Consider the following 17,040-nt stretch of genomic DNA (forward strand, 5'->3'; position numbering starts at 1 on the left):
ACACTCGATGAACCCATGGTTGCAGATTCGATCGGGATATATGAGCTGAAGGGACCGTACTGTACGTTAATTATAATCGACTGGTTCTTGCAGGCACTATCAGTGATACCTAGGGAATCATGGGGCGATGCTACTAGACGCTATTACCATGATTCGATAGGTTTAATCAGAAATATGATTTCTGACATTCTCATGATCAATTGTTGATACATAGAATGAGGCAAATAAGGGTAAGCCCGAATAAAAGATTATGTCCTGAATCACAAGAAGTTGTGAACTCACGGCTAGCTGTATTCCTAAACTATTGAGGATCAAACAAGTACATGATCATTTGTTCCCGTGAAGAGAATAAATTTCAAGAGTTGAATTTATATTATGATATAGTAAATTCAAGGAGTTGAATTTATGATAATTAAATTTTGAGAAAATAAATTCAAGAAGTTGAATTTATAAAATTTGAGAATTTAATTTATTAAACTCAAAAATTGAGTTTATTAAATATTAAATTTTAGAGGTGATAAAATTCAAGGAGTTGAATTTATAATTTAAATATTAAATTCAAATGTTGAATTTATAATGTATTTAATTTATTAAGCTCAAAAGTTGAGTTTATTAAATATTAAATTAAATATAGTGAGAAGTATGTTTAATGGGCTTGTAGGAGTACAAGTCCAACATACTAAATAATTAAAGTTCTTAATGGACTTTGATTAATTAATTAAACTAGTTGGGCTAGTCCAATTAATTAATCAAGCCCATTAATGTTAATTATTTGTATTAGGTCTTGGCTTAATTATAAATAGGAGTGATCAAGCCATAACTCTAGCCACCACCATTGTGATTTTCGAAAATCACCTCCTTTTCTCCCTCAATATTTAGGCCACCTTGATTAGATTTTAGGGTTGAGCCGCCTCTCAATATTTTGATCTCCAACGTCAAAATTTCTTCTAATTTTTCTAGTGCAAATTAGAAGATGAACAAATCTTCTAGTCGTGGACCTAATTAGAAGGATTGAAGAAAGTTCGTTGGGAATTCATCAAGAGCTATATCCGTCTATACCGAATTAGTTGGAGCCAAGTGAATCAATTCACTAAATGTATATTATTAAACTCCCTATGAATGTTTAATCATAAAACCATATGAGTGCTCAAACAAATATATTTTGATTGTCAAAAAAAAATAAAAATTTTGAAACTTCCGCTGCGTTTTGGACACGAGAAAATCGAGATCCAACATTATTATTATTATTTTGAAAACAGTTATCATTCCATCACAAAGACTTCTCCCAATCACATAATAATAATTTATAAAAAGAATGTATCGCTGAAATTGCAAAACACCAAACAAAGAGAACAAAGTTCATTTTAAACCTCCTTTTTCCATTTTCCAAATGTAAGTTTAAACATCGAGCTCTTCTTAATACCCATCTACCTTTTCCACAATTTTTGAATTTCTGTCCCCTCGTTTTAAATAATAAAAAATAACAAATATTTTTAAATAAATAATTCCCTGTAAACAATCTGTTGTTATATTATATTCAAATCCAATATAAAATATTTTAAAATTAAAACTCTTCCCTATTCCAATTAATTTTAATAAAAAAAATTAATGTTTACCCTTAATGTAAACCGTTTTTATATCCAATTATTGTTACCTTAACATCAAGCACTTAAATTATTTTAGGTGAATCATATATCAATTAAAATAATTTTAATAATTTATATAACAATTTGACATTTTATCGATACTTCAAGTCTCAAAAATATTTTTACTAAAAAATAAATCTTCATTAAAAAATCTATAATAAAAATATATTATTACAATTTACAAATGCTCGGGAGGAATATAATTTTAAACACTTCAACCAGATCGGATCGGACCGGACCAGCTATAAAAGAATCTGGTAGACTTGCTGTGAATGGCAAAAATTGAGAAAGGACTACGAGGGCATTCTCGGTAATTTCACGGGCTTTCCTTGATAAGGACAAAACCTCCAACTCTTATTTATAAATATATATAACAAATTCCTTGTATATCTCATCCACAGTTTACTTGGCTCTGTTGGGAAACTTCATTTGGGGAAAAAGAAAAAAAGAAAAAAACTTAAAAGAGAAGGAACTAAAATTTTCCAGTGAACTTGAATTTGTTTATCTCAACTTCCAAGAAATTTGTGTTTCGTTTAAGGGAAATTCAAAGAATTGAAGCCGAAAATTGTGTAGCTGAGTTGGGTTTGTGTACGGTACATGTTCTTGGAAATCCCCCAGAAAGAAAGATTGCATTTTAGCTCGAGAGTGTGTGTCGGTGCTATAAACTTGTTTTTTTTTTTAACTACCGGAAGTTGTAATTTCCACAGCCCGAAAGAAGTATTAATCAAGGAGAAAGATGGTGGAGACGGGTCATCATCATCACCATCAGCCACCGCCGAGTCAGCCGCCACCGCCGGCGGTAGTAGCACCGCCACTTGGTTCTGCAAGAGGGCCTCTGTTCCCACCTGCGGAACAGCTTCTGCAGCTCAATTACTGCATCCACTCCAACCCATCTTTGGGTTTGTACTTATTAACCCAAAAGTCACCTGCACACACACACGCACACACAGAGTGGAGCTGTGTTTAACGCTGGTGTACTAGTGCTAATGCTGTTTTGTCTCTGGCTGATTATTTGATTTTGTGGGTTTTGTGTTATATTATCTTGTTGACAAAAAGGTTTGGTGAATTGTATTTTATTATTTTTGATCTTGTCAAAAGTGGAAGAAAGTGTATCCTGACTAAAAATGTCTAATCTTTTCAACGATGGACTGCCCTTGATGATGGAATCTTGTTTCGACTTTCTTTTGAATAAGAATCGATGATTCTTCTTGCTTTACTTGGTCCCTTGTGCTGAATTGTAACCAATCATAAATGTTCACCTTTTGTTTTCTAGGCGTATAAATTATAGTATGGATTTTGTTGTCCATTGTCAATTTCCTGGTTCAAAAACTCATATTCACATCCCGTGGTATGCGGTCTTTTTTTGAATATGGACACATTTGGCAATCCATCATCCAATTTTTTTTAAAGTCAACCAAATGGCTCAGTTTTGATACAACTGGTTTCACTCAGAATGGACTTTAGGTTTCATTTAGTGGAGTGAGTGGGCAATAAAACCACAAAACAATAACCAAAAGTTATTTGATGTATTTGAGCTGATTCTTTAATTCACATATTGCAGTACAAACTGTGGCATTAGCTTTCCAACACTTCGTCGTCATGCTTGGAACAACTGTATTGATCGCCAATACAATCGGAACTCCGATGGGTGGTGGTTCTGTAAGTTTTTTGTAATGCTCACATTGTTGGGAGGCTTGATTATTTGTAGTGGTTTGTTAATGCTTTATAATGGAAATTTTCAAAATTTGTAAACAGGGTGATAGAGCTCGAGTGATTCAGTCATTGCTCTTTATGTCAGGAGTGAATACCCTTTTGCAAACATGGTTTGGCACACGCCTTCCAACTGTGATGGGCCCTTCATTTTCTTATGTTATATCGGTACTGGGAATTGTCAACGATATATCTGGTGATACATTTCCAGATGACCAACATGTATGTAAAATTTATTGTTAGATGTAACACGAGGGTGTTAGATTTTTTGCCTGTGTGCTTGCTCAAACACTCTATTGTCCCTCTTTTCTTTTTAATGGTATAGACTCCTGCACCTTTTCTTGATTTGAAATTTACTATTGCCTTATTTATTGTAGCCATCTCTAAGGAGGTAAAATGCCTTTAATCGGATAGAAAAATTATTTCTTACTCGTGATTCTTAGAAATTCACCTTATTCTGTTCATATATGTCAATAATGCTTGTAATTAATCTGTTAGTGCAAACTTGATTGTAATTTTTTAAGCATTCGATGCAATTTCTTGGGTACTATTAAAAGTTCTGATTATTCTATGTTTTTTTTTTATCTTCAACCTGATGTTTTATCCTACCATTAGGATCAATCCGTTCTTGCCTCAAAATGAATAAAGTTTTTCTTGTTAAATTATCACCCAGTTTCGAGCTAGGTATATCTGTAGAAGTTGCCCTCTTTCTGAAATCCACAGATATCTTTACAGACTTTACATATCGTCATTTCTGGATGTAGTCATAGTCACCCTTTAGCATTAACATACATCTACGTTGACTTAATTGTAGAATTCAAATATACAGATCGCTAAAGCACTCTTAAAGGAAGTCAAAGTCCAAGAAAAGAAGAAAAAATGAAGAAGAATTTAGAAGGAAAAAAGAGCAGCGAGAGAGAGAGAATATATTTTCATTTCCTTGATATTATATTGTTTCGTTCTAGCAATTCCAATACCTTATCAGTCTTAAGATTCTGTGTTTTGGGTGATTCTGGTTCAGCTTCAATACTTAAACTCTGGGCTTCCATTTACACATGTCAACCTTATGTTGCAACCGCAAACTTCATGTATTGATGAGCATAGTTTTGGTCCTTTTTGAGAGCTGGTTAAGGACTTCTAGATTGTGCCTTACGATGCCTTGGTCATATATACTTCTCCGACCCTTTTACCCTTGTTTTGACATGCAATTTTCTTTGTAATTGTTTTAAATATGGATGCTTCTAGAGGTTCACTCACTCCATAAGAGCTATTCAAGGAGCATTGATAGTGTCATCGTTTGTGAACATCATACTCGGATATAGCAGTGCCTGGGGAAAGCTTACCAGGTAAACATATTTATATTCTCCGTTCTTCTTGTGCATTTAACTTTAGTAGGCGTTATTTACCCTAACTTACATGCATCAACTTTGGACTATTTGTTAGTTTTCTCATTTTTGTCTCTTTTCTTGATCAACTTTATCTCCTTGCAGGTACTTTAGTCCAGTGATTATAGTGCCAGCTGTCTGTGTGGTAGGTCTTGGTTTATTTGCTAGAGGCTTTCCGCAGGTATTTTGTATTCTTCTTGCAAGCTTCATCAAAGTAAATAATGATCAATACAAGAATTTTATTTGGCTCAAGCTCGTCTCTTTGCATTCTGTGCAGCTTGCTAATTGTATGGAAATTGGCCTACCCATGTTGATTTTGCTTATTGTCTCTCAACAAGTAATATTTAATTTTGCTTGCGAGAATTTATGTCTCTATTCTCTTCTAATTGGGAAAATTTCAAGAATAGATATATACTACATGCAGTATCTGCAACACATCCATTCAGTTGCTCGACCTATGGTGGAGAGATATGCTTTGCTTGTGTGCGTTGCAGTTGTCTGGGCTTTTGCTGCAATTCTCACTGTTGCGGGTGCTTACAACAATGTTCGTGAGCAGACTAAGTTAAGCTGCCGCACAGACCGTTCTCATCTCATGTCGTCTGCACCATGGTAAGCCTACATTGAGGTGTGGGACCTGAGATCCTCATCTTAATATCATGCATTTTTCATTAATTTTGGTAAACAACGTTTATTTCAGTTGTTAAGATGGGCATATTAACGGTGACAGACTCCACGATTATACAAAACAATACATAATTACTAATAAGTGCACACAATGCATAATATAAGCTTCAAGAACCATGGTTTACATGGAGACTGACTCCCCCAAACTAGCTGAATCTTTTCATTTTAATGAAAGGCCAATCTGAACTATTTCCAAGATCGACTATCCTTCATCATTGACCAAGTTGCTCAGCTTCAAAGCCTAATAATACCTGTACTCCAATCAACAAGAAAGCTATCCAAGGTGATGAGTTGGTCCCATGAAACAGCATGTGAGCGGTTGACATGTATGTCATGTAGCATGAGAAATTCTAGGAAATGGACAACATAACATGTTTCTGCAATAGTGTGCAACAGTTTATAAAGTTAAGGTATGATGCAGTATTCATGCTCAAGGAACCACATGGGTCCAAATAAAAATATGGGTGATTACCACACTCATCTTTTCGATCATATTGGGGATATACTTCCTATCGTAGCTCAAAGCAACATCAACTAAGACTACTATGCTGAATAAAGTCCTATTGGATCATACACGTCCTAGATTACGACCCATCACTTTCTCCAGTTATGCAAAACCCCTTATCCGAGGTGCTAAATATCAATCAAGGTAATTATACTATGTGAATTGTGGAAATAGTTAGGATTTGATAGAGATTTGATAGGCTCTATTTTGAATTAGTATCATATATTATTGTTATGATGATAGGATCCTATATTAATAATATGATAGGATATTTCCCATATATTATTGGTATGATAGGATAGGATCTTATATTATTGGTATGATGGGATGTTTCCCAGATTTAGTGGGATTTGATGTCTCTTTGTTGACCTATATAAAGTGTACTATTCCATGTCTTTAGAAAATAAGAAATAAGAGAATTATTTCTCCTTGTATTGTTTGTCATATTGTTCTATATGGTATCAGAGCTTCTAGGTTAGAATCGGCTATGAATTTCAAAGCAGCCGTGGTCGGCGCTAGTTCTAGTAGTGAAGGCGGTTCAAGCAGTGACGGTGGAACTCAATCACATGTCACACCCCCAGATTCTTCTCTTCCAATAACAATCCACAAATTGAATGGGAAAAATTATCTGGAGTGGGCACAATCAGTCCGACTTGTGATTGATGGAAAAAGAAAGCTAGGATTCGTGAAACCGAAGTGAAAGCCCCGACTTCAACTGACCTGAGATACAAGTAGTGGCGTTTCGAGAATTCATTTGTAACAGCATGGTTGATCAACTTGATGGAGCCAGCAATCGGTAAACCATTCATGTTTTTACCCATGGCTCAGGAGGTTTGGGAGGCGGTCCGAGAAACCTACTCCGATTCTGAAAACTACTCTCAATTGTACGAGTTAAATACTCGGGTATGGCAGACGCAACAAGGTAACAAAGACGTCACAACTTACTATAACAAGTTGATAGTTCTATGGCAGGAATTGGACCTCTTCGATGCAGATGAGTGGGAGAGTAGCAAGGACTGTACCCGCTAGAAGGCAAAACTAGACAGACATAGGATGTTTGTCTTCCTTGCGGGATTAAACAAGGATCTTGATGAGGTTAGAGGACGTGTACTTGGGCGAAAACCTATGCCCAACCTTCGGGAGGTGTTTTCCGAGGTCCGACGTTAAGAAACTCGATGCCAAGTGATGCTGAAACATTCTGAACACCCCATGGAGTCTGCAGGTTCGGCCCTTGTAAGTCGAAAGACGGGGTCTGATGGGAGACCATTTTGCGAGAAGTGCAAAAAGCCATGGCACACTATAGAAACATGCTGGAAAATACATGGGAAACCAGCCCATCTTAAGAAAAAATTTGGCACCAACAGGTCGAATATTGGTGGTCGAGCTCTTCAAGCAGGTGGTGAAGATTCTGGATTGCCCAGATTTTCTTCCCTTCACCAAGGATCAGTTAGACCAATTATTCCAATTGTTTGATTCTAGACGTGATAAATCCGAACTCTCATGTTCCTTGGCCCAGACATGTATTTATCTTTGTGCAAATATTGCTAATTCGACCACTGACAGTGTCTGGATTCTGTATTTCGGAGCAACAGATCATATGACAGGTTCATTGCAAGTGTTCTCCTCATATATTCCGTGTGCAGGAAACCAAAAGATTAAACTTGCTGATGGCTCTGTTGCAGGGAAAGGAACCGTTGTTATTTCCTCATCTTTGATTACTACAAATGTGTTACATGTCCCCCCACTATCATACAATCTCTTGTCAATCAGCAAACTCACCATTAATCTTTATGCGTCGAGTCATATTTTTGTCCTCTCATTGTGAATTTCAGGACCTAGCCTTGGGAAAGATGATTGGCAATGCTAAACAGGATGGTGATCTCTACTTTCTTACTGCCAACTCCTTCCTTGGCAGACATGATCCAGACGAGTGTCTCGCTATCGTTTCCCACTAAAGTGTCGATGATATTTTCTTATGGAATAGTAGGTTATGTCATCCGAAATTTATTTATTTAAAGAAAATATTTCCCAAGTTGTTTATCAATAACAAATTTTCTACTTTGCATTGTGAATATTGTGAGTTGGCCAAACATCATCGAGCTACTAGTACCATCATTTAATCAATAAATTCTAAATTCACTAAATAAATGATTTCGAACTCATTATAACCCCGATCGAAGATCCGACAACGCGATGTATCAAGGATATAAGTCTTGTTCATACAATGAAACGAAAAATTTCGAAGATTAAAATTTTCACTTACCATATTGGGCAAACTGCCAGCGTAGTGAACTCCTTCACCAAAACAGGCAGTTCCACTCTCATTCCTTAATTAACAATTATGCTAACTTCCATTTTTTACATCTTATGAATCAACTTATAAACTCCTTTATAAGCATCCTGTTTGATCTTTATCAAACTATAGCCGCCAAATTCAACTTCTTGAACTTTGACTTTCTCAACAAGAACACAGAGTCCGATACTTGTGTGACTCTCAATGATTTAGGGATACAACTAGCCATGAGTTCACATCTCCATTTGATTCAGAATAACATTTATTCTTATTCGAGTTTACTCTAATTAGCCCAATTCTTTTCATCAACTCCTTGATCAAGAATGTCAGAACTCGTTTCTGATTGCACCCGTACCCATCGGATCGTGGTAAGAGCGTCTACTAGCATCGCCTCATGATCCCCTAGGTATCGCTGATAGTACCTGCAAGAACCTTTAGTCATGGTTAGCGTACAGTACGGCCCCTTCAATATATATATCCCGATCGAATGTGCAACCATTGATGTATCGAGAGTTGCATATGAATTCGATAACGATGTGATTTATCTTTGAGTACTAACAGTGGTATGGTATTGTATGTGCAACTAGGAAAACACCTTTCCCTAAAGCACATTCTTGCTCTGGCCAGAGACTCCTTGCAATATTAACTCATCATATTACATAGGATATCTTTACCTATAGACAAACTGTGAATTCCCAACTAAAATGTATTTGCTCCCACGTATTTCGAAACTACACCCAACCTCGCTACCTGTTGACCCTCAATGAAGTCGGTAAACGGATCAAAGTGCATGCTAGTACGTATGGCGCCTACATTGTCTCGGGTCAAGGACTAATGGCGTATAACCATAACCGCAAACTATTCTACTCGATAAGTGAGCACCACTTGGGCAGTCCGAGGGATGGTTGTTCAGTATATCATCATATGATCGCTCATCTGTATGAATGGACATCTCCATGCCTTGCCAATGAAACGTGACGTTTACATTACATATACTAGTCTCGAGCTCAAGCGATCTTTATCCTTATTAGGCGGCTGATTCGACAAGGTGTCCGTTTAGAATATACAATACACCTCCTAATGAGTTTCATTGTCTTACGTTGCGAGATAGACCTCATGGTACCTATTGTATATTCAAGGACTTTGTGTATGCAGCTTGCATGAGTATACAGATAAAGCATAATAACATAATTGAATAAAATTGTAAAAAATTTTAAAATAAAGATCGTTTTACATTAAATTCAATAAAAGCCTAAGCGACAAGTTAGTTTGCTCGGCAATTACTCTAACACTTACCACGTAATAACGTTAGCCCAGAGGCGACCTGTGTTACCCAAAATATGGTACCTGCCACATGTTACGGATCATAACATACTTTAAACTCGTTTGCTTAAGCTGGATTGCTCGAGGCGTCTTATCATAGCATCAAATTCAGGATCAATAACTTGTTTAGCCAATGGTTTTATCTCATAGCTCTAAAATTCAGGATTTAAAAGCAATATGCTCCCTCAACATTTTCAGCTATTCATCGATAATCACACTTTTAGCATAATTAACCCTATTTAAAGTTTAGAGATTCAGCTATACGGGCAGACAATAAACATAGTTTCAATCATATAGTTAATGTGGCAAACTAAACTCTACATAAGCCTCTTTTTATCATCATATCCATTTTAGAAGCAGAGATTGTTACGCTCATTTGCCACAACATCAATATCGTACAAAGCATTATAATAACCTGAGTTATTTACCATTTACTGACATAACAACCTTGCTTGAGAACAGAATGCGTAACAGTATCATACCAATTAGCTTTTAACAACTTTCAAAATTGACAAACATGAAACAATCAATGATCTACGGAAAAGGTAACAATCTTCTTACCTTGAGCATGGCTTGGGAAGGTATAACTCTTGGGGGTTAACGCCCTCCAGCCCAAAAGTACCATTTTTCAAGGTAGAGCCGATTAGGAGTATGGTTATGGAGGAAATGGCTTTGAAAGTGCTTAATGATTAACAGGTGTTTTCATAGGACTGTTTCACTGGGACATACAATAAGTTCAGTGAAATGCGACATCTTTGACAACTTGAACTTCATCGCCTGCTGGAGATCCAGAATTTGAAATGCTTTGGCTGTTCAGCTTGGTTTTGATAATGTGATTCATATATGGCCATGCTAAACATCTATGTACTTATCCATGCCAGAAGAAATACAAATTTATGGGTTTATGTTACGTGCTTGTGAGATGGATCTTAAATGGGCCAGTTTACCACGAAGTCCTGATAATCCAGCGAGTAATTGTGCTTGTTAGATTTTCATCTTCGTCGACCTATGGTGGTGAATGTGTGATGAGGCTCGATTGAGAGAACCTCCGATCTCATGGACTATTTTGAATGAAATTTCGTATAATACCTTATTCATCATAGCGGGATTAAATACAAAAGATTCATCTTACATAGGGATTATGGGTCGTGGAATATACTTTTCTCTTACGTTTTGCTCGGTTTACTTCATTTCAGGATCAAGATTCCATATCCTTTCCAGTGGGGTACACCAATATTCAGAGCAAGTCATGTATTTGGGATGATGGGTGCTGCTCTTGTTTCTTCTGCAGAGGTTTGTTGATCCTTTTCCAAAACTCTTATCCCTACTTTGCCTTATTCAGCAAGGAAGTACCTAAATCTAAACATGTCTTCCTTATTAGGAAACACAAAAATTCCCGTTGAATCTTTTACTGATTTTGCAAAATGCCCCAAATTTGTTTTTTAAAATATCCTTCAGTCCATATTATACTTTTTACTCCTAAATTTACAAAAGAACATTTCAGAAACATCCTTTATATACAAACATTTACAGTGCATGCGCAGGAGACTAGTATTGGTTATTGATGAAAACTATTTGGATGCCGCATTACTAATTATCACGGTATATTAGCTTATCACTGTATATTAGCATTGGCAATGTCATTCGGCTTCAGTTTTTTTTTGATAATCTTAATGCAGTCGCACTTCGAGTTTTATTTGCTTGTAAGTGCTATAATTAAGGTCATTTGCAGTCGACTGGAACATTTTATGCTGCATCCCGGCTTGCTGGTGCTACTTCACCTCCTGCGTATGTCCTAAGCCGGAGCATTGGTCTACAGGTCTTAGCTCATGAAAGCTAATGATTTTGTTTTGCTGTTTTCTGATAAAGGGTATATTTTAACCCCTTTATGATGACTGATAATGTGAAACTGTTCTGTGTTTCATTTTCAGGGTATAGGCCAGCTGCTTGAAGGAATCTTTGGTTCCATTGTTGGGACGACAGCTTCTGTGTAAGATCTGATGCCATTCTTGAATTTTTTACTTTCTCACATCTGTTTTTAGTTCGAATTTTTCCCGCAACTAGTACTTTTGAGTACATATGTATGTTTTTTCGTAAAGAGGGGAGATGAGAAAAACAAAATAAACTCCAAGCGTCTGGCAATTTCGCTCTCTTTCTTCTCCACCCCATCTCATCAAGTGTCAATCTCAGAGATCTTGTTAGTTATAGAAATTGTGATAGTTGGGAGAACCTGTAAAATCTCCTGCTAAAAGTAATAATGCCTCCATAGGACTCCTCCCTCGTCTCAAGGTAAACTAGGCTGGGAGCCTGGTACTATTTGCCAGCATGGCAAACTGGATGATCGTATTGAAGAATTGTAGTGGACCACATGCTACAATTCACAATCCAATGGAGACCTATTATTGTTTTTAGCAAGATGTGCTAGGCCTGCTTTCTCATGGGCTAGGCACGTGATCTGTTAGATATCTCACTTTCAGTTTCTTGGTAATCATCTACAAAGCTTCTTATATCCAAAAAATTCTGTAAAGTAATGACCAAAAAGCACTTGAAAAGTTTTCTGGGAAGTATACAACTTAATTATCAAACACTCCCAAACAATATTCTGCCTTTCGTGATCAAAATTAAGAAACTTGATGCAACTTGTCAACCCTAGAGAGATAATTTTTTGAAAATGCTCTCCTCTTGCTCCTGAAGTTTGGTGGCAGATTACTCCATAACCCACCTTTTCCCTCGTACCTATTGCGTCCTTGACCACGGTGCCGACAGCCGGTGGCGTCCTACCCTTCTGTTTTTTTCCTTCCTCTTTCGTCCCTTTTTTCTTTTCCTGTTGTAAGCGACCACTGCAGGCATCCGACCACCTTCGCTGGTGGACTTTGTCTATCCTTTCTTTCCTCGTTTCTTCGTCTTTTCTCTGCCCTTTTGATGTTGCTGCTACCTCGTTCAGTATTTTCATTGAGAATCACACTTCCGAGATTCTTTCTTCTGGTTCCCTGATCTCAAGTAACGCTACAGGGATGTACGCTCTGAGCAGGGATCTGTTCCAGCAGCGGAGGCTGTATCAATCATCAAGGAATGAGATATGGGATGAAGAAATGAAGATCAAACAAAAAGTGTTCCGGTTTAGGTTGGGTAGTGGGGGATCTTCGATTTGTTGGTCAGAGAGAACTAGGAATGCGAGTTATGTTGTTGAATTAGATCGAAAACGGGCACATTGGATCTGGTCCAAGTGAAAGGACTTAATCTACTCTCCATCTTTGTGTCCGGCTTTCAATTGGTTCGGGGATACTAATGTTGTGTTTACCATTGAAAGATATACCAATAAACGGGAAAGTTTACTGGAGTGTCCAAACATAACCAGCTCGGTAGAAAACAACTCATCATAGTGCCAAGCATTCTTAATTTGTGGGGTTGTAAAAGAATATTAAATATATTGTCTATAAAAAATCAGATGAAGGTCCAGCCTATTTTCATTGCGGTGTTGCTCGAGGAAGAGTTAACAACGCATTTCAGAAAGACAAAAAAGTTGAGTGGCGGCATCATCGAGGGATGAAGGAAATCGAGAACGGTAGTAGGCAGAGGCTGGTTAAGAACTGGTATGAAACACTTATTGTTACTAAGGGAAGTGTTAACACTTCATGGGAGCAGATTCGGACTGTTCTTGGTAATTTTGTCAACGAGAGGATTGAGCTCTTTCCTTTTCATGCTAGTAAGGCAGTGTGGTGGCCTTCCAATCAAACAAAATATTCATATTTTCTAAACCTTGAGAGGTTTTTTTGATAGAAGGGTGTCTTTGGTTTTTGAGTGGAGACCATAAATCAGTAAGAAGGACATGGTTTACGAATGTTGCAGCAGTTGGGTTATGATTTTTGGTCTACCTTGGAATATTTGGTCTTTTGATACTTTCGAAATTATCGGGGATCAATGCGGTGGTTTGTTGGATATAAATGATGACACTGCATGCTTTAGAGATCGTGGGGCAGCAAAGATTAATGTGAGAGGTACCGAAGGAGGATTTATTAACGGTGGGATGCAAATTCCATTAAAAAAAGGGATTTTAGAGATCAAAATCGAGGTTGGTTCTATTGATTTAGCAGCCTGTGAGTGTTACGAACGTCAATCGTATGCTTAGGTCGTGGTAAATGGTAAGAGGATGTTGGCGGAATTGGGGAATTCAAATATTCGTAGAAAACAAGACGGAGTTGCGGGATCTATCAGTTGCTCTAATATTGCTATCAAAGAATCTGATGTAAGGCGAGAGCGTGAACCTTATTTAGGAGATAGAGTGGAAGGTATCGGGATTGGCATCAATGAGGAATTGGTGAAAGATAAGAAGACTTTGTTCAACCTAAGGAAGCCGAGCGTCGACCAGTTAATTCTACTGTTATGTAGGCACCTCCATTAGGGGGAAATCATCTATTTTTGCATTGTTCGTTCACGACTGGGATTTGGAATAGAGTATTGCAGGAATTGAGTATGGGGTGGATATTCCCAAGAGCAACGCACGATATGTTTCTTTTGGATCCGGATTACCTAACGATGGAAATGTCGGACCTTTTGGAATGTGGTAGTTCATTACCTTTTTTGGTCAATGTGGTTGAGCGGAACAGAAGAATTTTCAACGATACAACAGAGTCTATAGATGAGGTTTGGGAAAAGATCAGATTTAGGGTTGCTAGTTGGACAAGAAAGCTTGCAGAGTTTAATCATTTCTCTATTTCAGATCTAGTCAGGGATCAACATTGTAGTTTTTCTTGTATTGTGCTTTTGCGGATATATTATCTGTCTCCATGTACTCTGTTTTCCTATCTTGATATAATTTCATTTCCTAAAAAAAATTAAAGAAGCTTGCATGCACTACTTCATGACAATCCTTCAGGAATACCTCTTGCTTTCCACGTCAACTTTTAAATCCCCATCAAAATCAGGCCCAAAAATGTCTCACAACACTTGTTAAAAGAGATCAAGTTTCTAACATTATTTAATAGAACTAAAACATTTGATGTGTAGGTACAATTGTTTGGTATCATGAATGCTACTTAGCTCAGTTTGTGAAAACTGAATATTCAACTGATGACTGATCACAGGCTTTCCTTCTCAAATGATCAAACGACAAAGCTTAGAACTGATAGTTTTAAGAAATTTTTTCGTCTTCTACTTGATTATTTTTTTCTGTTAGCAAACATTACTCTAAAGCTTAATGAAATGCTTAAAATATTGAATTGTGTCTCTAATATTAGTGGAGAAGAGTATGAAGAAGTAGGACTATGGTAATTCAAGGTTAATTTGAGTTAAGCAGCCTTGCTGTGAAAACTCCTATGAAACAAGTTTTATGTGATTGTTGGTCTTCCTTTATGCAGAGAAAATGTTGGGCTACTGGGATTAACACGTGTTGGGAGCAGAAGAGTGGTTCAGATATCCACCGTTTTTATGATCTTCTTTTCCATATTTGGTTCGTTAACTGAGCCTCACTTGATTCTTTTTCTATTTTCATTTAAATTGTTTATTAATGTAAGATTAGGCAAGTCGCAGATGATAATTGGAATAAGATTAAAGTGTGAATTTTTCTTTATTGGCCTGGGTGGTATTTTACGGAAGGTTGTTTGGGTGGAGGCACAAATTCTTGAATTTATGATTTTATAATTCTTGCCTTGCAGGAAAATTTGGTGCGTTTTTCGCATCAATTCCATTGCCAATATTTGCTGCTATATATTGTGTCTTATACGGCTTTGTTGGTGAGTCACTTGTCTGAGCAGTAATACCTGTTACCATCATGTATTTTACTTGTTTTATCATTTTTGCACGCTTTTTGCAGCTGCTGTTGGGATTTCATTTATACAGTTCGCAAATAGCAACTCAATGCGAAACATCTACGTATTGGGCGTCTCTTTGTTCTTGGGTATATCTATTCCTCAATATTTTGTGATGAACACAGATATGTCTGGACATGGACCTGTCAGAACGAAGGCAGGATGGGTAGGTGTCCTGACTTTTTCTCTGATTTCTTCATGTTAACGTTGAAAACACATTACAATTTGGGATGAAGGATATTTTAGTTACGGATGCCAATTTTGCATATCCTGCAACAATGGGAAAGGTATGGATCGATTTTCTGTAATTCACTTGAGGTATTCTCCTTTTAGTTTGAACATGGATGGATCCATATGTTTAGCCGAAAAGCATCTGATGTATTGGGGTAAAAACTTACATCTTAAAAAAATATTAAGGATATTGAAGTGTGCATGAGGCTCCGTATTATATTAGCATGGAACACAGGATACTTTGGTAGGTTATTTTTATGATTTTTATGCGACACCCCAACTAGCGAGGAGTCTACCTGCTCAAGAATGGTGATGGTAGATTACCTATTTCTTCTAAATTGTGCTACAAGATCTTCTTCCATCTATTTTTGAAGCTTTGCCAGTGCCCTAAGTTTCTGTAGAGAAGCACCTAAGCAAATTTTATGCTGTTGGAAAATAAAAACTACTATTAATTTCACCTACCAAATTGATTGATCAGCTGAGTAGGAGAAACTATATTGTTAGTCTAATATCTATTGTTATGGACCATTGGTAGGCGCACTAGAGAAAGTTCATCCTGTATTAGAAATATGAAACTATGAAAATATTTAGTAATTTTCATTTCCATTTGTGATCTCCTTTTGCCTTTCAGTGCTTACAGTATTGCTTAAAATTCAAATGAGATGTATCTCTCTTTTTTTGGTTTCATGCAGTTCAATGATATATTGAATACGATATTCTCTTCACCACCTGCCGTGGCCCTAATAGTTGGGACGTTCCTAGACAACACTCTTGAAGCTCATCATTCATTTGAAGACCGAGGCCTTCCATGGTTTGTGCCTTTCCAGCGTCGGAAGGGCGATAGTAGAAACGAAGAGTTTTACAGTTATCCTTTGAGAATAAATGAGTATATTCCCTCAAGATTTCTCTGACTAGACTTTGGTTTTGTACATTCTCGATCAGTTACAGTTGTGACAATCCGTGTGCTCAAATGTATGAATAGGCGGCATCGCTTTGCTTCAAGTCATGTTTGATCTCTATATGCTTCATTTTGCTACATTTGTTGAGAATTAAATTAAATTTAAGAAAGAGGTAAGAGAAATGCGTTGTGTATCCTACCTTCGTTCTACGATAAAAATGTGAAGTCCTTAATAATTTTAAGGAATTCGCGAAACATAGAATGTTGGCTATCCAGTTTAGGCTCTCCTTCTGGGATTATGGCCTAATGCAAGTGCTGCTATTCAAAAGTTGACTTGGGAAAAGTCTATGTTGGAGATTATTGATTCACTAGATTGATTATTTGAATTTTGAATGTATATTTGATTTGATTGCCATAGATTAGATTAGGGGATTAGTTGGTAGGAATCCCAAAATTATAGCAAGTTTCTAATTCTAGGACTGATCTTGCTTTGCAAGTAAGTAAATATATGTGCATACTATTGAAGAAATATACAATATGTAACATATTTTCGCATGA

General features: G+C 36.8%; 1 protein-coding gene across 3 annotated transcripts; it reads left to right on the top strand.

The window, feature by feature from the left end:
* Positions 1-2,028: 2,028 nt before the first annotated feature.
* On the top strand, positions 2,029-16,620 carry LOC142521684 (nucleobase-ascorbate transporter 3-like). Of its 3 annotated transcripts, none has more exons than XM_075624813.1 (15): positions 2,029-2,239; positions 2,354-2,545; positions 3,208-3,305; positions 3,402-3,578; positions 4,602-4,702; positions 4,847-4,922; positions 5,019-5,078; positions 5,166-5,350; positions 10,743-10,839; positions 11,279-11,365; positions 11,478-11,536; positions 14,904-14,995; positions 15,201-15,278; positions 15,359-15,519; positions 16,277-16,620. In XM_075624813.1, the coding sequence occupies exons 2-15, from the start codon at positions 2,383-2,385 to the stop codon at positions 16,493-16,495; spliced, it is 1,653 nt and encodes a 550-aa protein (XP_075480928.1). In that variant the 5' UTR covers positions 2,029-2,239; positions 2,354-2,382; the 3' UTR covers positions 16,496-16,620. The 3 variants fall into 3 exon arrangements, with proteins under 3 accessions (XP_075480928.1, XP_075480929.1, XP_075480927.1); XM_075624814.1 differs by having other exon boundaries at positions 2,029-2,234; XM_075624812.1 differs by having other exon boundaries at positions 2,029-2,545.
* Positions 16,621-17,040: the final 420 nt, after the last annotated feature.

Source organism: Primulina tabacum, chromosome 13, assembly GCF_025594145.1.
Source record: "Primulina tabacum isolate GXHZ01 chromosome 13, ASM2559414v2, whole genome shotgun sequence".
NCBI classification, from domain to species: Eukaryota; Viridiplantae; Streptophyta; class Magnoliopsida; order Lamiales; family Gesneriaceae; genus Primulina; species Primulina tabacum.